Source organism: Glandiceps talaboti, chromosome 3 (genome assembly GCF_964340395.1).
Source record: "Glandiceps talaboti chromosome 3, keGlaTala1.1, whole genome shotgun sequence".
In the NCBI taxonomy this organism is placed as follows: domain Eukaryota; kingdom Metazoa; phylum Hemichordata; class Enteropneusta; family Spengelidae; genus Glandiceps; species Glandiceps talaboti.
In genome coordinates this window covers 20,333,288-20,355,591 of record NC_135551.1, presented here as the reverse complement: position 1 = coordinate 20,355,591, position 22,304 = coordinate 20,333,288, and the positions used below count along the sequence as shown (strand labels likewise).

The window sequence follows — 22,304 nt, the reverse complement described above, 5'->3', positions numbered from 1 at the left end:
ATATTGACAATGAAGCTGAAAGTGAGAACAATTTGAGCCGTTTGTGGTAGTTTGAGATCATCCGGCGAATATATTCTATAGTTATCATCAGGCGAATCTACTCTATGATCATCTGTCGAGTTAAGGTATATATACTGCAACAACAGTTCACGTAATTTCCTGTAGTTGATCGTTTGAGATTCAAGCAAGGGTTCCCAAGTTTGACAACACAGTCCATCCAAAATGCTGTTTTCATCCATCGTTATCACTTTACAAGAGCTCGGTCGAAGAACCTGTATGATATGAAAGTAAACCCGGGAATTTAGAAAGGGGGAGATGGGCGTGTTCCATTTGATAGACATAAATCTGATTGGTATGGAATAGCTGAATACAGACAATATCCATTCTACAAGAGACATGAACATAATGATTTACGATGCGAAACATACACTGCATGTCTGTGTGTCTGCCTTTTTTCCAGACTTTCCACAGTTGAGTTGAATTGGTGAATATGCACCAAATAGCATAATGTACTTGTAGTGGTATGATTTATCACATCTTACAAATATTATGCTCTACGAATATTCCCCTCTTTAGTGTTGCAGAGCTCTGTGCAGAGAAATGAGGGTCCTGCTACATGTAATTCAATTTGAAAATCAGACAAATTAATCAGATATGCATGGATTCCTCCATCCTTGTTTGATGATTACTGCCCGTTCGTCTATCCATCCATCTACATGTCTTTGCAAACACACACTCCACGCACACGCACACACACACACACACACACACACACACACACACACACACACACACACTCCACTCCACTCACACACACATGCACACACACACACACACACACATATATATATATATATATATATATATATATATATATATATATATATATATATATATATATATATATATATATATATATATATATATATATATATATATATATATGTTGAGGGTAGAAGAAAATCAAGTCGGGTTTTTCGTCTCTACAAGCCTGTTTCGTGAGTAAATCACTCGTCAGGAGATGTTGATGTACGTATATATATGTATATATATATATATATATATATATATATATATATATATATATATATATATATATATATATATATATATATATATATATATATAAACTGCCTTATTCATGATTAAATGGATGAAGATCTGTGCCTTTATTATTACCTTTATTAACTTTTATTCTTTACATTACCAGTACACATCATTAAGTACACAACCTCTCGATACACTTGACATAAATGAATGGAGTGGAATCTCTTGACATGGTATAGAATTTAATCCATATAGAATATTGCATGGCTACATTCACATTTATAAAAGTTTTATTTGATAAATTACAAATGAAAATCAAGTTGTAAATGTCAAAGTGGTTATGACTATATCCACTAAATGACAAAAGCTATCATAAACTCGACGGAAGTTGTTAAAGCTTTATGGTTTTGATCAGACAACTAATAAAACATTCTGTAACAATGTTAAAATACCAATAATTAAGCATTGTACGTGTTAAATAGGTGTCGATTGTATATCCAGAAGTAGTACAGCAACATTTTGAAATCATGATGCCATTGGGACGCTGACTTGGGGATGTGAACCTAAAGATCAATTTGAGCAGATTTTATATTTTACTCTATATATGTAAGGCTGCGCCAATGCATTTTACCAATAGGTCATTTATACTGTTCAGGGTGGACGATATTACAAGTAAGTCAATTATATAGCTAACAGAACATTTTCAAAAAACGTTCAAACGATTTCTTGTAACAGTAACATAGCGAGTAGTGTGACTGTTTGGAAAAACGTGTATAATACTAGAATCCACGACAACATAAATTTCTTTTTTGTACTCATGACTAAATGTCCAATAAATCATAATTTAATTAATTGACGGTTATGTATAACCTCGGGTCACATCTGTAGATAAGCTCTGCACATGAGACCAGTGGTTTATCAGGAAACTAATTTAATCAACGATAATACATGCTCTATTCATTTACAGCACGAAATTTAAACACATGAATTATTCAAACGGTAACTGAGGTAACTTCTGACCAAAGGCTATGTGTGCGGATTCATGTAAGAGATATTTAAATGTGGAGATTAAGCGTGTATTAAAGTGTTCTTGAGTTTAGCTTCCAGGTTATAGATTCTATCGCAGTGCAAGCTAATACTCCTGAAAAAGAAACGTTATGGTTATTATAAAATTACACGGAACTCATCAAATGTTACTCTGACACCGGATTATGGCTAAAGTAAATCGTGCTGTTATTTCATTTCTTTAAAATCTACAAAATGTAAGCTTACGTTAACCAGATATATCTACAAAGATTATGAGTACCTCGGGAATGCATATTTGGAGACATGTCAGCAAAGCGGCACCCTCATACTAAATCGTCTGTACACGCTTTTCATGCGGATGTCTGGTAATTGAAGTCTCTATACGATGTTTACCTAGTAAAATACCTGTTCAATACATATTAATAGTCCTTATCAGATTGCGTTATTTGAGCAGATGAAACCATGACCGAGAATGTGTATCGTGACAGTCGTAATTGAGATAAAAAATGTTTTATAGAAAGGCAAATTAGGAAGGGTCGCCTTATAGCACGACGGAATTGGGAGAGGGTCATGTTTTCCACAAAAGCCCGGACCTGATTCCTCCTGGTCCTCCCTCTTTTAATACTGACGACTCCCTTATACAGATATGGTAGATGTGGGTGGTGGGGGTCAAAGGGCAGTTATGATATTCAAGACAATGGCTAACAAAATAGTTTTACAAATGCACAAGAAAATAGTTAATTTTGAAACTTGGCTTAAGCAAGGGTTAATACTACATGTATAGATTTATATTCAGTGGTTTATGTCTTCCTGCAATGGATGGAACAGAAGATAACTCCTAGTATAGAATGCGCAACAATAACTCATCGCTTCAGTATAGTGTTTAATATTATACACATTGCCTGGCCATGAGGACACTAGTTTTGGGCTATTACCCCGTGAGTTGTAATGTAGGAACTATATCTCGAGGCTAAAATCAGAGGGAAATTGTTGCTGCATAATAGTACAAGGGGTAATATGACATATAATAGTGCCCGAATAGGGCCAGGTAATAAGTGTTTTATAGCACACCAAATTCTCACTACTGTAATAGTGCCCTAGGGAAAATAGAAAACTAATATTGCCCTATGTATGCAAATTGAAGTAACTACCGGTCACTACTCCATACCACATGACACTGCCTAAGCCAATTACTGAAAGCTGCATAAAAAGCATGTGTTCTTATAATGGATTACAATCAATCATACCATACTGTATCATTTTCTGGCCAGAATATTTGCATACTAAGTTTAATAACGCTTTAGTGTCCTAACTTTGTAATACAACCCAACAGGATCAAAACTGTAAAAATTTGTATGAAATTCTTTTTTTAACTGCAACATTACATGTATGCATTGGATATTGCACAAACTGGTTGTTAAGTTGACCGAAAAATAGTTAGAAATTGGAGGAGTGTTTCAAAGTGCGTTATGGAGTAGAACAAGAAACTAAAAACTGTAGTTGATACACAGAACAAAACATACTGAAAAATCATCAACAGTTACAGCTACTGTCCTTTCAATCTGTCCACATTATTTCCATCCATCTATCAGTGAATTTGTCATTTTGAGATGTGGGGAGGGTCACATTTTAGAACTTGGGATGGGGGGGAGGTCACATTTTAGAAAAAGGAGTAGGAGGAGGGTCACATTTTACAGCTCAGACATACCCTAAATCCTCTCCTCCTCCTCCCCCCCCCCCCGGCCAATCCCCCTCGTAATTACTGAAGGCACCCTTAATTGCATTCTTATCCACTGTATCAAACATATATGATATGTTGTATGCTGAAGAGAGTAGCTTAGAATTACAAATATCACAATGTATGTGATGTGTCGTGCTAAAACATTGAAACAAAGTCATGAAACCTAAAACAAAACGTTACCTGGCAGGACAAAGATCTTATTAACATTGCTACATTTTATAGTATATTGAGGGCGCTGTCTAGTCTGTAAGATACAGACATTCATGCCACGGAAATACATTGAATTTAAAATGTGCCATTTTCAAGGTATCTCACTGGGCCAGGACAACTAACTAACTTCGTCATTGCGTATAATAAGATGTCCAATCCTGCACAACTCTTCAGTCTTTTAAACGTAAATGTAAATTTTTCATCTTTTAGAAAATTGCCTTAGTTTTGTAGTTGTTTTGTTCTTATTCTGGCTTTTGCCATTTTACAGCCTTTTGTTTTCGTTTTATTGGTTTGTATTTTTACTTCTTGGTATTTTTAATGTATACATTGTATATTTTTATCTCGACACTGTGTGAGAAGAGCATTTGGCTCAACAGGCTATGGAGTTTAAATAAAGTCTAATAATAATAATAATAATAATAATAATAATAATAATAATAATTCCCTGGTATTTCTCTTTGTTCATTCAACACTTTGGGTATCTTCCGACTGAATGAAGAAAAATACTTGGAATAATACAATCATACCTCCACAAACACAATTCAAGTGTTTTATATGTTCTGGGTATGTGCTGATGACGGATGATGCAGAAGATCTCTACACCAAGTACGTTATGTTCCTTCTCTGTGACTGTGTACAGCGCCCTCATAATGCCCATGTATAGACGTACGTGTCACGTTTTGTAATTGTTAGAGTGCACTTTGGGTGGCCCGTTAATCCTCATATATCACCGATGTTGTGTTTGCCGTGCAAAGACCCACCCCCGCCCCCACACCCACCCTAAAAAGAATCACCTTTGCTATTACTCGTGTGTATGTTTTATTCACTCTCGTTTCATTCATGTTATTGTTTTAGACTGGCAAAAGACCTATATAAACTACCTCCTGTATGGTCGAAACGTCGGTAATTATACATACCGGTACGTATATTTTATCAAACCTGAAGCTTGATTAGCTATGCAAAGTTTGTCATATCTTAGACTATCTACATCTTCGACGTATTTCCCTTCTCTAAACCGCTTGTCATGCTACATGCCCGGGGCCGTACCAGTGACCAACTCTGGTAAGGGTGTGTGGCCAGTGCTGGAAACCCCAGGCCCCATTTTAGACCCACTTTGACCAAAAATCAAGACCCCATTTTTATGAAAGTTTAAACCTAACTACATTTTCCTTAGGAGGCAACATTTTGGGGCAATTTAATGGCAATTACGATTTGGTAAGGACAGTGGCCCACATTTTAGACCAAGCAAAATAAAAAATAATGGAAAGTGGACCCCATTTTAGACTCTTCAACTCGAAAAAACGCACCCCATTTTAGACCAAAAGAGCTAGAAAATACACCCCAAAGGGCGGCACATATACGTATACTCATATAAGGGGAGTAGCCCCCCCCCCCGGGGGGAGGGGGCTACATGTATCAACGGCTACCGATTCATTTAGCCTAGCCACACCCCCAAATGACATTTGAGGGCTCCACTCCAAAGCGATGGGGTGAAGCCCTCAACGGTGAGAGTCTGGGTACCCAAGACAACCAGGGTGTGCACTTTTCAGAGTATACTCATTATGAGTCATAACTCGGTTAAAGTTTATCATTGGGTGCGTGCCAGGGTCGTGTTGAATATTGAAAGCACACGCTGTGTGTACTGTGCATGTGGTAGGTAACCTGTCCCCGGCCCCAAAACTTCCCAGGCCCGTTGTGTTGTCCAAAAACGAAATTTTCATTTGTTTTTCATTACCATGGCAACAACAAAATCCACTTGATTCGCCATTGTTGTCAGTTACCTATATCAGCTTGTAATTTTGTATCATTACGATATACTTTGGCTCAAATATATATTGTTACCATGGTAACCGAGCAACAATATGGCTTGATTGCCACGAGTCATTTGATGATGTCCAACATGGACATATTGGCTATGAATGTTTTGTGTATATATTGTGATTATTTTTTTGAATAGCAACGCTTCTAGTCATTGTCCCACGCAGTGTAAGTCTGTTTGCCGCTGGTTTCCATGGCAACCAAATTTTGAGCCGCAAATAATTGTCCAAACGTCGTGAGGGTATATCCGACAGTATGTAACTTACAACTTATCCCTGCAACTTATTAACCATAGCAAATTATTTTATTTATTTATTTTTATTCATTTGTTTGTTTTTGTTATTTTGTTTATTTATTCATTAGTGTAGGGTATTATTTTTTCATTATTAGTCAAGGAAGCACAAGGCAAACAAACTGAGAAACCTAGTACACGGAGAGAAAAAAAACAAAGTTTATTGAACTTGTACTTGAATTTGATTGTAAATGACCTCGTATCTACTCGTCTAGACATGTAAAATGCACGTAGCTTTTCTGTTACTAATACTAGTCACTTTATACTAGTGTAGGCTGTCATTGTTTTCCTTAGGCTTAGCATAAACAGGACATGCGCAGACAATATGAACTTTTGACTTTAAAATGATGCATGATGTACCCTCTGTGAATGTGTGTCAACTTCCTGACAGACCGTCTCATTAGTGACTCGGATCCGGGAGTGGACATCACGACTCAATGCGTGTTTTGACCACAGTACAGATCGACGAACTTTATGCCGTTGACTCTAATAATAGCCTTATCTCAATAATGTATCCGAGAGCTGAGTGTGCAACTACTTGAAATTTACATTATAGCCTAGGTCTGTATTTATCACTGCTGATCACGGTAAGTTTTTTTTTCTTTGTGCTAATGACTGTATACTACTGTACAAGAGATTTGCCCTTTAGCGGTTACCAACCTAAAAACGTCTATGATGGGTTCATCAGTAGCGCAAATCAGAACACAACATGTCATGCCAGATTACAGTGAGGAGATATGCGTGGTTTATTCATTGTTAGAATCAGAGAATGCTATCTTGTGAATAGTACATATAAGTAGGACGACAAACTTTAGCGATTCATAAACATGAGGTAAGCACATATTTCAGCTCTAAAATGAAGTTCACTTTCTATATTATTGTTGTTTAGAATGCACCTTTTTTCTATGACTTATATTCTTCAGGGTCTCGGCGCTTGCACGTACACAATGTTAGAATTCAAACTCACAGGCACTTGTTTCCCGAGATCTGTTTCACAATCAGATAAAATATCGATAATATTGACATATTTGGCCGATAATAAATGAAAGGGGTCAAATAACACGGGCTTCCATGATCGCATAAGTCCGCACACCGCGATTTATCGGCAGTTTTATTTAATTTGGGAACTAGGAAGGTGACTGAAGGGAAAACTTTCGAAATGTTTGACGAGTAAAACAGTCGGTTAAAGTTCATGGCTGTCGTTCTGTGGCCGTGTTCTGTTGCAAGCTTTTGTGTATATTTGTGTATATATTATTGATATTTTATTGTAGTCTTAAACATATCTCGGGGAAACAAGTGTCTGTGTTCAAACTGTACACAGTATAGTATACTACAGTGTACGGACATCAAATTCCCTGCAGTTGTCGTTCTTCTTATAAAACGTCGTAAAAGGGAATGGTAAAAGCGTTTAGGATGCAACTAAAGCCATGATTTGAAAGTGGGTATAAACCATAGTCTGGATGTCAACGTGGAGGTGTAAACCGTAATGGTACCGTATAGGAACTAGACTAGTTAACCATGGCACATATGATGACATAAGATGTGTGTCTAATAATAATATGTAAAATCGTATACTCTAATACTATTACGTAATGTTGTAGTACCGTGGTATACAATAAATGTACGTACGATGTTCTCATCAAACCACACGGGACCCAGATTTAATCGGTGGTTTTGTTGATAACAACAAAAACTTGACAGGTCAACAAAAAGGAAATGAGTATCAATATTCACACACATACATGAAACACACATACACACACACACACATACACACACACACACGCACGCACATACACACACACACGCACACGAACACACACACATACAAACACACACACATACACACACACATACATACACACACACACACACACACACGCGCATGTGTGTGTATATATATATATATATATATATATATATATATATATATATATATATATATATATATATATATATATATATATATATACACACACACACACACACACACGACGGATCCAAAGAATTTATTTCAATAAAGGTTGGTAGAATGTGTAAACTACGTTCGCCATGCCCATATTTCTCCTTCTTTTGTAAACACCCCACCAATTAATTCTGCGTCCCACGTGATCAAATTAAACGAGAAGGTACTTATATGGTTGAATCCCAGGTTCTCACATTGGCGCCATCATATCGGTGGAGCCATTTACATGGCATTATTAGTTTGTGTTGGACCAGTTACATATTATTATTTAAACAACTTGTCTTTCATCCTAATCCGAATTGGGTCTTTACATGCCAACAGGGTGTCTAATCCTTAAAGTTAAATATTAAAGTTTGCCAAGTAGTAGTTATGATTAATGTACCCTCCTTTTGAAGTGTTGGTTTTTCTTCTAGACTATTCCTCTATGTTTCGAAAGTGCTTTGTTAATGAATGAACAGGACCGTGAGATTTCGTTTCCGCTTATAGGAGGAATGTGCATGATGTGGGTCACAATCCATACCCACTCAGTATACAAGACCACCCCCAGGACTTGACATCGAACCCATACTTCCCCTTTGTACAGGCTTAATTAAAATTCACTTGGTGTCCATGCAGTACATTTGCTATCAAGTCTTTCTTCGTTTCTGTCTTAATTTACGGTCTCTGACAACAAACTTCAAACTCTTTAAGCTGTTTCGACGACGTAGTATTAATAATGATGATAATTTCGCCGTCTTTGCCCTGTGCGTATTCGCTGCGGTCGTGACCATTCTGTCTTGTATTCACAGGAGTTCGTATCTATTTTGAGATTGAGAAATTGTTTTTGGATATTAATTGAAAAAAATACTGAAATAAATTTCAAAAACATAAACAGAAAGCATGTAAATCGTTAAACGTGTGGCACTGAAGTACACGCGTAAGAATAGAACATTATATGACATCGCGCACGGAGCTCGCGCATGGCTCACTAGTATATACATGCGCGATGTTTCTTGTTCTACTAATTATGTGTATAGCTCTGCGCCACATATTTAGATTTCTATTTATAAATTTCATTATGATTGACATGCTTGTTTAGTTTATCACAGTTCTCATATTATTAATATATGGTTAACAACATATATACGAACACTTGTGCTGTGTATTCACCTTCAAAAAACTCCAGCACGCTATTTGTTTAAGTTTCACGTGACAACTATGCTTATGTTACCTTCATGGGGAAATGATTTAAAAACTTGCAAACCAGAAACAGCCAAAAAAAATGACATGTTTCCGGTGAAACATATTGTAATCGTTAAACTAAACTTCACAGTGTCTTGATCAACATATTTAGCAATACTTGGTAGGCAATGACCAATTCGTAGAAAAACGTCATTGATCCCGCTGTAGGGGAACTCCCGTATGACGTCATTGTTAATAGAATAGTTGAGACACGCTGGGCAACGGAGTCTCATATAAACATATTCAATCCTTTCTCCAGGAAACTTCTATCTGTGGCATGCATCTTGATACTTTATAGTTTTCATGCGATATATCACATCGAAGCTAGCCTAAGACTTGGCTATCTGACTTGCTGATCCTGCACGCCCCGAAAATGATGGTAGCCGGTCTCTGAGCTGTATAAAGTTCTACATGTATTTGGCTGGCGGTAAATTGATACGTACCGCCTAATAGTATATTTTCACACGGCTATTCAAAGAGTCACGTTAACGGTCTTAACATCAATACATGTATCATATTTCTGTACATAAGAATATCCATTTCATATTGTTCTCAGTAATCTAAATTCTGAGGAAAAGGGTCGTTCTGAGTAACTAGTTCATATATTTTGTGAAGAACCGTCCTCGTCGTCACAGTGTGTTTGAAAAATCAAATTTTTCCTAAAAACTGTTTTCAGACGAGGACAATCCCAATAAAATAGATAGCAAGTTGTCAATTTTGCCACGGCCGTCCTCAATTTTGCCAAGATTGTCCCTCTTTCAGTAAACAGATGCTACAATGCAGCATTTATTGTTTATTTTTATTTCCGAATCGTAGCAGACGGTAGAAAAAAAACATCCTCGTAAACCACGCCATCTTTTGAGGCGCCGTCCAAGACGCACCGCCGGTATCGCGACAGAAATACTAGTAACAGCTCTGGTTTGCGAGCATATGCTGTCCCGATGAACCCTCATCGACTTGCCTCTTTCTTTGAAATAAATGGGGCGTGGCCGCCACGACACATTGTATCTTAGTACAGTCTTGACAGCATGAGAGAGAGAGAGAGAGAGAGAGAGAGAGAGAGAGAGAGAGAGAGAGAGAGAGAGAGAGAGAGAGAGAGAGAGAGAGAGAGAGAGAGAGAGAGAGAGAGAGAGAGAGAGAGAGAGAGAGAAGTGAGTACCTATCCTCTTCCAAACCTGCACTAGCTGTAAGTTGAGCATTATGTTATCAATCGGACCATCAACAATTACTCGCTGATAATTGTTAAAAATGCCAATAATTAGAGACAGTGCCGTACATGTTAATTAGAGGTCCATAAGTAGTACAGTAACAGGTTGAAATCGTGATTATATTTGGGCGATGATTTTTAGGTGCGGACCCACAAATCAATTTGATCGAATTTACTACATTTACTCAAATACATTTACCCGAAGTTGATTCTCTGCTGTTCAGGATGTCAGATATTGCGAGTAGGTCATTACGTGTATATCTGACAACATGTGCAAAACATGTAACCTGTTTGTTGACGTAACAGACTCGTCATATGACGCCGTTCACGTGGATAAGGGCAACGCTGTAATGAGGCAGTCACGTAAACAGCCTCCTCATGTGTACTTGCCCCTATACTTACATGTACTAATATTTGCCTACAAGTACTCAACGTTTCAACATAATTATGAACAAAGTAAGGTGTAACGTATTTCTAACAAACACTGCAGGAGACGCGGGAAGAGTTTCAAGTTATTACTTTCATAGCGGTTGTCCGTTAACAACAAAAACATACCAACAACCAAGTATATTCAATTTTGGCGTAGAAGTGATATCGAGATATAAGTGTATATGTTTGCAAAAGTGTGGTTGATAAAATTGTCACCATACGGTTGTAATTTATACGCGTATTATACGATTACCGCAACGGTGTACTGAAAAGGGTCATTTAGATTTTGAGTAACGGATATTAAAAATAACTAATGCCCAGTGAATAATTTCGAAAAAACAAATCACACAACTATTACTGTACATCCTGCCATGCCCATCAAGTTAATTAAATCCATTTCATCTGAAAATAATAAAAATACGATGTATCGGTACGGTGTCAGGCAAGTGTTTTCTGTACACAGATAAAAGGTTATGTTGGATTCGGATCCGGCAAAAAATTCTGACCTAGCTCTATTTGAGGATTTTATTATTATTTTTTAGCAAATGTGATAAATTTTACAACATAATAAGTTTTGGTTAACTCTTTCAAAACTTACACTTTGCAAGTGAAAATACCGCAAAACAATAATTGTTACGAAAGGGTTTGAAATGTAACATTCATATCAGCAAAATGTCATCAACAACAATGTTTTAAGAAAATAAAAACCAAAATAGATCAGATGTTCGGATGAGAATTACAAAAAAGAAAAATGTCGCCGGTATATAGTGCTAAATAAACATTAGCCAAGTTGACTGTCCTTGAGAATTCGATTACAAGCGGTATTCATAAAAACAAAAACGTACAAGTCAGAGTTGACGCCAAGCAACACAAAATGATTTGATTATTTATCCTACCACACTACGATTTATAGAATAAATATACATCACTAATGAACCGTGAAATACCGGAGTAATTTGTGTATGTTCGGATGAGACTTGGTCGAAATCATTATCCCCCATCCGTTGTATTACAAATGTATTACATATATAAAGTGCGTAAGACTGTGCGACATGTCAAAAATATTGCATCAGAGAGAGAGAGAGAGAGAGAGAGAGAGAGAGAGAGAGAGAGAGAGAGAGAGAGAGAGAGAGACAGAGACAGAGACAGACAGACAGACAGACAGACAGACAGACAGACAGACAGACAGACAGACAGACAGACAGACAGACAGACAGACAGACAGATAGATAGCCAGGCGATATATAGGATTGGTTTTATTGGGGAGGGGTCATGCGAAATTTCTTTTTAAGGGCGAAGGTTTCTCAAACTTCTCAAGCGAGGCAGGGGGACTACTCATTCTTTTTTCACGACAATCCCTCCATCCCCATGCCATGAATAATGACGGCTCTAAAAAGCCCACGATGATCTGTGTTTGCTGCATGCTGCATATAGGCATGTATTAATGGGCCATGTCGAGATAACACCACCTCCTATTTGTCGCGTGTCGTCAAATATGACATTCATTTTTTAAAGAAAGTCAACATAAAAGTTTGTGAAAGATTAAAATGGAGTAAGCTTAAAAACTAGGACGATTAACTAATAGTCACGCGACGTTTAACAATCGTGCTTGTATCATTTCTGACCTATGTCTGTCCGCGTCCCCAGGCCACTACGGAGAATTCCAGTCACGTTGTCAGAGGTTTGTCACATGTTTCGATCGAATACAGCTGGCAGACTAGACATATGCCAACCATGTCACGTGACGAAAACTGACTGTCATAATGTTGTTTTGAATTGTAATTGTTATGTAAACATGGAAATAAGTGGCTAGTGCTTCAATTGTCGTATTTTAAAGGCTGTCATAATTTAAGGCGGGTAGCCGGGCTGGGGAGAAATTATTTTTGTCAAAAAAATTGTCGCAGCCCCCCCCCCCTTTCGCGCTCTCAAAAAAGTTCATACCCCCAATGAACCCAAAAAAAATCGTTGTTCCCCTCCCGTCTACACCCCCCCCCCCCCCTCCACTTCACTACATTAAATTGGAAATCAATTTCAGCGTCCATACATAACAATGAGATTTCTTTACAAATATACAATGTGTATGTGAGCTTTGGGATCGGGAAAAATTTAAAGGTCTCACATTGGGCTTTACTTGGCTTGGAGATATTTATTCAGCAGGGTTTTATCTTTCAATCTTGATTCTGGGCAGAAACACTGAGCATCGATATCCCCCATGATAGCTAGTGGGGAGGGTGTGGGAGCCGAATCCCCCCCCCCCCCGCCGCCGTACATTCTGACCCCAGCCTTAGTAGTTTGTTTGGCCTTCAGAAAGACTACAACTATAATCAATGTAATCAATTGTTCGGTGTGTGCATGTCAAAAGCATGAACACACCATGTGTGCGTCATCAAATCACACTTTCTACAAATAGCTTACCTATTTTGGCGGCAACCTTCAGACATGTCCTCTGTTGTCAATGGAGCTCGTGGTATTTTCCACAACATTACGTAAGTGATAGAGATTACGTAGGTAATTAGGATTTTAAGAATATCCGACATAATCGTGGTAACGTGAAGTGACTGTACACTCGTTGATTATACATCCGCCACGCTTGTGTTGCTAGAGAATATTTTGGGAAAAAAACATTTCTCTTGAAATTTGTATCAAAAATGAAACAAAGTAAGAGGGCGACAGGCACAGGACGAATTTTTGAGAAAGAAAATGTATTCCCCATACTCGAACTTTAATGCACTGGTCAGTCGGTTACGGAAAAGGCAACAAATCTCCCTTAAAGTATATTTCTGTTGGGCCGCAAAACACAGGTTTTGTAGTTATCGGACTAGGGATGTTTGAGGGGCTTTTTTCAGTAAATTTCCCAAGGCTCTGTCAGTGTCAAACTTGAAGCAGGGTAGAGGTCAGCGAGGTCACGAGAATACAGCGCCCCCAAGGTGAGGGGAGTTCACTGAACTGACCCAGCGATATCTGGCATGCCCTGCTGGCATGTACATGTACATGTACACGTGTGTGTGTACAAGAATGTGACGTGTATGTGGTGGGTTTGTAGTAGCTTGTAAACATATTTATCGTCAGAATAAATAGCCAGATTTTTTATTTCAAGGTCTATCCAGTAAAAGTACACAGGTGTGGTTGATTTGTATAAGTGAGGTAATTGGGACAGAAATACACAGGTACTAGGTGGCGTTGACTTGTTTATAACCAAGTTTTGTTTTCGGAGAAATTTGAAATGTAAATTGTATATGTTTGTATTTGCGCTGCAGAGACCAAGGTTAAAACTCCGTTGTTGGCTTACTAATATTGGTTCTGGTAGTTGAATGACATCGCGATTTGACAAGTGGGCTACAACTGGACCAGGTGCGAATTTTACCTTTTTTGGTACGTAAACATACCATGTAGTACCTCTCAACCAGCACGTAGGCAGCACAAAGTTAAATCAAATGTACGGTATAGTTTTTCAAACACACTAAACTAATATTTGTCTGTGTTTGTTTTCCAGAATTTCTGAAATAATTGGCCTGGTGTGCAATTATGGCCAAGGAAAGCCAAGCTATTTACGAAATGGGGTTAACACCTGGAGCTGGCTACGTCACGGGACCAGAAGGTCTAAAAGCACAGGAGGTTGCCATAGAAACTGGGAAAGAACGTTGTCACAGAAGTATAGTTAACATAGTGGGTAAGGAAAGACAGGGTAAGACTAGCCTACGGAAGTCTCTGACTAGGCAAGAATTCAATCCTCGGGAAGAAAGCACTGTCGGCATCGATCACGATCTAGTTGACGCTAACAGTGTGAATGACGCCTGGGAAGTGATAACCAATGATACAAGCAACGAGTTCGAAGAGGCCGTCGGAGAACATACATTGAGAATATTAAAACCAAAAAGACTATCAAAAGTTCACCAAAAGGCGTTCCAATACGCAAAATGTATGTTGAAGATACTCTTGATAACATTGACGAAAATGTTCCTTTATTACGTAGGGATGAGATTTGGTTTCTCGGACGCTGTTCCATGGTTTGCAATATTACTTATGAGTATCTTCGGACTTTCTGCACTGGCCTTCGGTGTGAGGGATGGATTTGGCATTTCAATAGGTATATACGCTTTAGCTGTTTTCTCAGATGCCGTTATTCATTGGAAAATGCACGAGTCCATATCCTACGTATCTGACTCTTACGGAGCAATGATAGCCTTGTGTGCGAGTTTCTTCTTCGGGGTTATGATCGACAGTTTCGTGGGACCATCATTCGGGGCATCTCTTGGTACAGGTATGGCTATTTCGCTGTGTGTCATGGTGCCCCCTACATGCATCGATGCTGATTTTGAATATCTCAACGTTGAGGGCATCTATCATGTGTTCCTCTTCATGATTGGGACGCTTGTCGGGCTTGGGGGACACAAAGAGGCTGGATTCCATTCTTACGTCATCATCCCTGCAATTGCCATCATTCATCGTAATAGCGCCGACAAGAAGTGGTTATACAGTTTTTTGATAGGACTCGGAGTGGGAATTACTCATGGATATGGACTGGTGATTGGAAGACAGTTATACGTCAGTGTTTTAGGCACCCTGAAAGCTAAGCTTGGGAAACAAAGCTGGAGATTCTTTACATATGTAGCTGGAATTCCACCAGGATACTTATTAGCTCTAATATGTGGATGGAAATGGCCAGGGGACAAGATCTCGCACTATATTGTCGCCGTGTCCTTCGTTATTATGGTAGAATTATTTCACATCTTCTCCACTCCACCCACAGCAACATCAAAGAAAGAGAGAGGCGCTTCTCCTTGTGCCATCAAATCTAGTCACTTGATAAAGGCGAGCGTGTTGCCTAGGAAACGAACTAAGCTTACAATCCGTGACTTTGCCGGACACCCACTCTATCACTTCGCCCACCATATCTTCATGCACAGTCATTCTATATATATAATTGTGTTCAATTTACAAGAGGCGGTTTCAGACATGGCCGGCACTTTCAAAATCATACTTTATTGGCTGCATTCCATTGAAAGCCATGTCGAACATCAAAATGCGTCAATCTTTCTCGTCGGTACACACAGAGATTCAGTGACTACAGCCGACCGGAACAGAATTGTCAGCGACATAACGAGTCGGCTTCCCAGAAAATTTTACAATATAGTCGTTTGGAATGACAGTAACAATTCGCCGTTGTTTCAGATTGAAAACTCGGTTGAAAGATCGGTAGTAGACTGCGATCTTCAAACGTTGAGAGAAGAGGTCTGGAGTAGAGCAAGGAATGCGGAATTTATGACGAAAGAGTGGCCTATAAAGTACTGGGCTTTCCTAAAGGAAATAAGAAACCAACGGGAAAGTGGCAATTATGTTGGCAACTATCATCTGTTCCTGGAAAAGTCGCTCGAAAATCCAATGTACAAGATGAAGACGGAAGAAGAATTCGTAGAAATGTTAAACTTCTTCCAAAACATTGGAGAAATTATCTACCAGGCAAACGACGACAAATTGAAAGAAAAAATAGTATTTGATCCGAAGTTTCTCGTCGACGTTATGGCCGCCATTGTTAACATTCCCGAACGATCAAAGCAGGAGTATGGATTCAAAGACCAATGGGATGAACTCAAACAAACGGGATTAGGGCGAGAAAGCCTGATAAAACACATAGTGGAAAGTATTCTACAATCACAGAGCAAATCTACGCAAGATGAGACCGTCAAGTGTGCTGCTAATTCAGTACTCAAGTTGCTACAAATGAACGATCTTATTTGCCCTATACCTTCAATAAAAAAACCTAGTGCTGACGATGAAGACATTACTACGGAGCACTTGTCGATTGGAGGCGTTTGCACCGCCGTCAGGAGTGTTTACGCCGTACCAAAACTGTTACCAAAGTTTAACTCTGAAGTACATTACTCCGATTGGGAAACCAAATCTGAAGACACTGCCCTCTACGTCGACTTTGGCTTATTCTGTCCAATGTCGGTATTTCTCAGACTGTTGTGCCAGTGTATTCGATATGATCACGACTTCAACCCAGAAAATGGGGAGCTCGATTTGAACATTTTCAGTGACTTTGGTAGTTTTAAATTCAGTGAACATGTCATATATAAATTAAAACTACTGTCTGAACTTAATATGTTTGAAATAGTGATTCGTTCAGCACCCGGTTATACAGCAGTGCCAGCAATAAACAGTATGCAAGACAGATTGCAAAGGATTGTGGGAAGGGATTTTGAGCAGTGCCAGTATACCATGGGACCAAAATGTCCCTGTCAATCACCACATGAGTTCAAGAAAGGGGCAAGAAATGAGGTATGTGGTATGATTTTAGCTTCTTCTTTTTTTGGGGGGGGGGGTGTTTTAACAAGGTAACAACTGGGTTAGAGACTGACATTGATTGATTGATTGATTGATTGATTGGTTGGTTGGTTGGTTGGTTGGTTGGTTGGTTGATCGATCAATTGGTTTAGAGGGTATGTGGGTGAGTGGCTGGCTGGTTAGTTTATTGGTTGGTTGGATGCAATTGGTAGGTAGGTGGGTAGGTAGACTGTCTACCGGACTGACTATTTGATCTGATTGATTGATTGATTGATTGATTGATTGATTGATTGATTGATTGATTGATTGATTGATTGATTGATTGGATAACCACTTTGAGGGGTGGGTGTTCGATAAATTGATTTATCAACTAGTGCCTTTCAATTCAAATATGTAAGTTGTCGGGATGGGGAGTTGTCGGTCCATCTCTCATTTAATATTTCTCCCTCGTTTTGTTCTTACAGTCAGCAGTTCATGTCCTCAGGTTGTTTACACGTACAACTGACAGTGGTTTAGGTATATCAGAACCAATGACGTGTTGGTGTAATGGAAGAAGAATAGAACTACGTGATGGAAAGGTACGGATACAACTTCCGTTTCCAATAAGTCTCTGAGATCCGTTGTATACATTATATTCCGTATGTCCGTCTCGTCTTGGTGACGTGGGCGTAAGGGTGTGTTCTGCCTACGGTATGGGGTTTTGTTCTGAGCAGGTGTAATTTGTGACAATATGCCGGATATATACTTGGAACGAATTTATTTCGGTCAGTTCCGTTTTTATGCTCGCCGTACAAAGTCCGTATATCGTCACAATTTTCCCCTTGCAATGCTTTTGAAACAATTGACATTCATGTTTGAAAATGTTTTTGTTTCAGGCGTATGAGGAAGCGACTCTTCGGAGATGTAGGCGGTCAGCTGGGGGAATCGTGTCTCGTTCACTGACTAGAGATACCCATATTCTGAATGTCCAACACGATGTATACCGTCTGATTTGCAACGACCTCAATGTCAATCAGACTCTGGGGAAAGACTGGACTGGCTTGGCCGGTAAGTGACGTAATCGTAGATTCAGATATAGGACTTCAAATTGATTAGATTCTAGATTTCCAATCTCCATACGTTTCTTGTTTTCAATTTGAATCCCTTAATTTACCTTTGATGAATTGATCCTCACTGTTGATCACTCATAGGACATAGTCAAGATCAACCCAGACACAGATTTTTTATTATATATTTTTTAAAGCTCAGATTACGGTGGTTATTTTGTGCTCCTGATTGATTTTGAATTTCCGACGTTTTCAATTTGTATATCTCAGTGAATTGATTTTTTTTTCAATTTCTAACATTTTTACTAGTAATTTTGTTCTGAGACTTATGTCTACACTAGTCTTGACGTCTGCGTTTGATGTCTGTATATGGCGTCAAATCTCTTCATTTTATTTATATAGACAAAATGTAGTAAGAAACTATTCATTCAGTCTTGCTATCTTAAAAGTAGCATGTGCAGTTTTTTTTATTGGTGTCTACGTGGTCGTGTCTCATAAAGCCAACGAACACTACTATGATACAGGCTGTAAACGTTGTGTTTTTATTGATTGACCATATAATAATATTTGACTATTTTTTGTCAATTTTACTCCTCAGCTGTTTTAGGTAAAACGGCACGAGAAGTTCACATTTTATCCAGGGAATCCGATCCATGCGATGCTCTGCTACGAGACTGGGGAACAGATCCTAACGCCGATATCGGAAGTCTTTTAAAACTGCTTGAATTGCCAGAAATGAGTCGGAGAGACATAATAGCCGAAATAATGCATAGGATGTGAAACGCGGGAGATAAACCTTCACGTCATATTTTGAAGAGCAGTACTGTTAAGTTTTAAGTCAGTACAGAAATAAACTCTCCGTCCAATGAATGTGACGAACTTTTATTCGTTAAAGGAAAAAGTTCAACCGGACTTGCTTTTAGTACACATGTGTTGACTACAATTGTTATCAACTTACATGTGATTTTTGGTGATGAATAACACCCTGGTAATTTATTCAATTTTGAAATCTTGCTATGAAGTCATACTCAAGCTGCACTTAGGTGTGCTCTGTCATTCAATTCAAGGCAGCGAGATTGTGGTCAATGTGATGATGGATTTGCCTACTAGGTTTTCCCAACAAACCCCTGCAGGAAACTCCCAAAATCTCATAATACATCTAAGGTATATTTTTCAAAAAATTCAAAGATTAAAGATTTCGAGATTTCAAAGTTGAATGAGTTACCCAGTTGCTATTTTATCACCCAAAATCATTTAGTCGGTAGCAGCAATCAATAAAAGTGTACGAAAGGCAAATATAAAACAAAAAGTCTGACTGGACGTTTAAATCTCAATACTGATACAAACGTTTTGAGAGATGACAAGTTTCTCCTATAAATCTCGATTATTATGGTGCTGATGGAAACACTGCCGTTCTTACATTTATTTCACAGTGACTGTTACATAGCTTATACCCGAATGTTTCCTAGGAGAATGTCATAACCTTTATCATGAAAAAAATGTATGACTTGTTCTATGGTAAATCCTTGCAATTGTATATATTTTTATATTTGGGAAAAGTATATTACAGATTCACAATCATGTAACTGCAATATATATACTGAAGAAGTGAGCGATGTTAAAATAAAGTTATTTTAAATGTAATGATACGAAGTGTTGTTCATATGTATCATTTTGATTGATTATGCGTAGTTTGCTGCCAATGAATAGCGTCAAAAGAAATTCGGAGATAGAATTTTTTGCAATAACAACAGTTCAAGCGAAGTCGATTCTATGTGTGAGAGTCCAAACACACACACAGTACACACACACACACACACACACACACACACACACACACATATTTATTTAATATATATATATATATATATATATATATATATATATATATATATATATATATATATATATATATATATATATATATATAACTCGGTGAGTATCAATCTGCTATAAGATATATATATATATATTAGCATCATTCGAATGAAAATAATCATCTCTCGTCACGAACTGCCTTATCCTACATAATATATTTCAAGATCACTTAAAAAATCTGTAATTGGTATGAATATGCATTCTTATGTATTTTACCCCATATGTAAATGATCTAAAAAGTGCACTGTGCGAGCCAAACAATGTGAAACTGAACAACACTAAAGATAGCCTGAAAAAAAATACAAGTTGACCATTTGGAGTTGGTAAGACAAAATGAAAATTAATAGCCAGGGCATACTTCAAATAAGTTAAAAATTAGACAAAAAGGAACATGATTTCGGTATTGCCTAACTTCAAATAACTGGCCTATACTATGCACAGACAAGGATTGTATAAGGAGATTTCCCCGCGAACCACAGACTAAGATTTGTCATGTGTGTCGCACGTAGTACGATGCAAATTTCCGCCCTCATCGGCGTGAGATGCATGCTGTATTGCTTTTGTTTTTGGTTAGTTTTTCGCATGGCATTGTGGGAACAAGATATTGTTAGTACGCATGCGTGGTGACATTTAGCGGGAAATTTCAGTGTGATATAGTTGTTTTGCTCTTGCCTTTACAATCGAACTGTGTACCAACCCTGAAAGTACTAAGAATTTTGTATTTTCGAAGACACCACGGTAAGTTTGAAAGAGCTGTAATGCTGAATATGTCACGATGCATGCAAGATCATTTTTTCGTCACAAGATTTTAGTCGTTTTGACCAGAGACTCGAAAGAATGATCGTGAGACGGTATGGGCTGAGTCGACTACGAGAAGTCTTCGTCAGCCACGTATACACTATACCCCGGTCCCGTGCTCTCTGTCTCTCTTTCCCTGTATGCGAGCTTCACTGCTAGTGACAAACCAGTACTGGATAACTGATGTTACATCTCATCACATCATTACATTACATCTATCGATCAAAATCTGAAAAAAGTTTTGGAATTGTATTATCAGCATAAATCTACATATTACAGAATTTCAAGGTCAAGTTATTTTTAGTTTTTATTCCTCAATTTCAAAACTGATCAAGGTTTGTCTGTCTTCACTCATTAGCTTCAAAATACAAGTTATTCAGCCCAACCCATTGTACATCATCTATTTATATCCAGTATATATATATGTATGTATGTGTATATGTATGTATGTACTTATGTATGTATGTATGTATATATGTATGTATGTATGTATGTACTTATGTATGTATGTATGTATATATGTATGTATGTATGTATGTATGTATGTATATATGTATGTATGTATGTATGTATGTACTTATGTATGTATGTATGTATATATGTATGTATGTATGTATGTATGTATGTATGTATATATACCAAAATAATGACTAGAAGAGATGAAACAGTTCAAAAGTCGGCCTTACTTCCAATCCCAAGATGTGAAGCGATGAGCAACGTTTCAATGTGACTTGTACACCTTCATCAGGCTCAGTTGTTACTATAACTACATGACAAACCTAGAGTAACTGCGCATGTATGTTAGAACTTGATAAACACGTGACTAAAAGAGAGTGCAGTGCAATTGTATAATACTGGTATAGACTAGTCTGGAATTCATGTTGGTTCGTAATCATTAAGTCCGGGATGCTTTCCGTTTGTTTCATTATATCAATGTCTGGTTTTGGTATATGGCAAATGATTGTAGCTGTAAATGCGTTGTCGGATATAGTGTGTCCTGGCATCCAGAAATGAGGTACAACATTAAAGGGCTTCTGTCTATTCTATTAGTTCTTATGTTTGAGCGGTGTCCATTGATTCGTTTGTGGAAATGTTGAGTAGTTTGACCGATGTATTGTATGTTGCAGGTACGGCAGGTTATGGCATATATCACATTACATGACTTAAAAATTGACATCATCCTTGATGTGATAGCTTTTTCCCTGTGACTGTCGATGTGAAAACTTTGGTGTCTTGAATTATTGAGCAATATATCTGCATACACATATTCGCACATGAATGAGTGATGTGTGTGTGTGTATATACATATATATGTGTGTGTATTTAGTCGTCCGAAG

General features: G+C 37.9%; 1 protein-coding gene across 3 annotated transcripts; it reads left to right on the top strand.

The window, feature by feature from the left end:
* Positions 1 to 6,555: 6,555 nt before the first annotated feature.
* On the top strand, positions 6,556 to 19,912 carry LOC144454004 (uncharacterized). Of its 3 annotated transcripts, none has more exons than XM_078145396.1 (5): positions 6,556 to 6,721; positions 14,451 to 17,239; positions 17,710 to 17,823; positions 18,121 to 18,292; positions 18,890 to 19,912. In XM_078145396.1, the coding sequence occupies exons 2-5, from the start codon at positions 14,483 to 14,485 to the stop codon at positions 19,069 to 19,071; spliced, it is 3,225 nt and encodes a 1,074-aa protein (XP_078001522.1). In that variant the 5' UTR covers positions 6,556 to 6,721; positions 14,451 to 14,482; the 3' UTR covers positions 19,072 to 19,912. The 3 variants fall into 3 exon arrangements, with proteins under 3 accessions (XP_078001522.1, XP_078001524.1, XP_078001523.1); XM_078145398.1 differs by lacking the exon at positions 6,556 to 6,721 and adding an exon at positions 6,876 to 6,966; XM_078145397.1 differs by lacking the exon at positions 6,556 to 6,721 and adding an exon at positions 14,302 to 14,329.
* Positions 19,913 to 22,304: the final 2,392 nt, after the last annotated feature.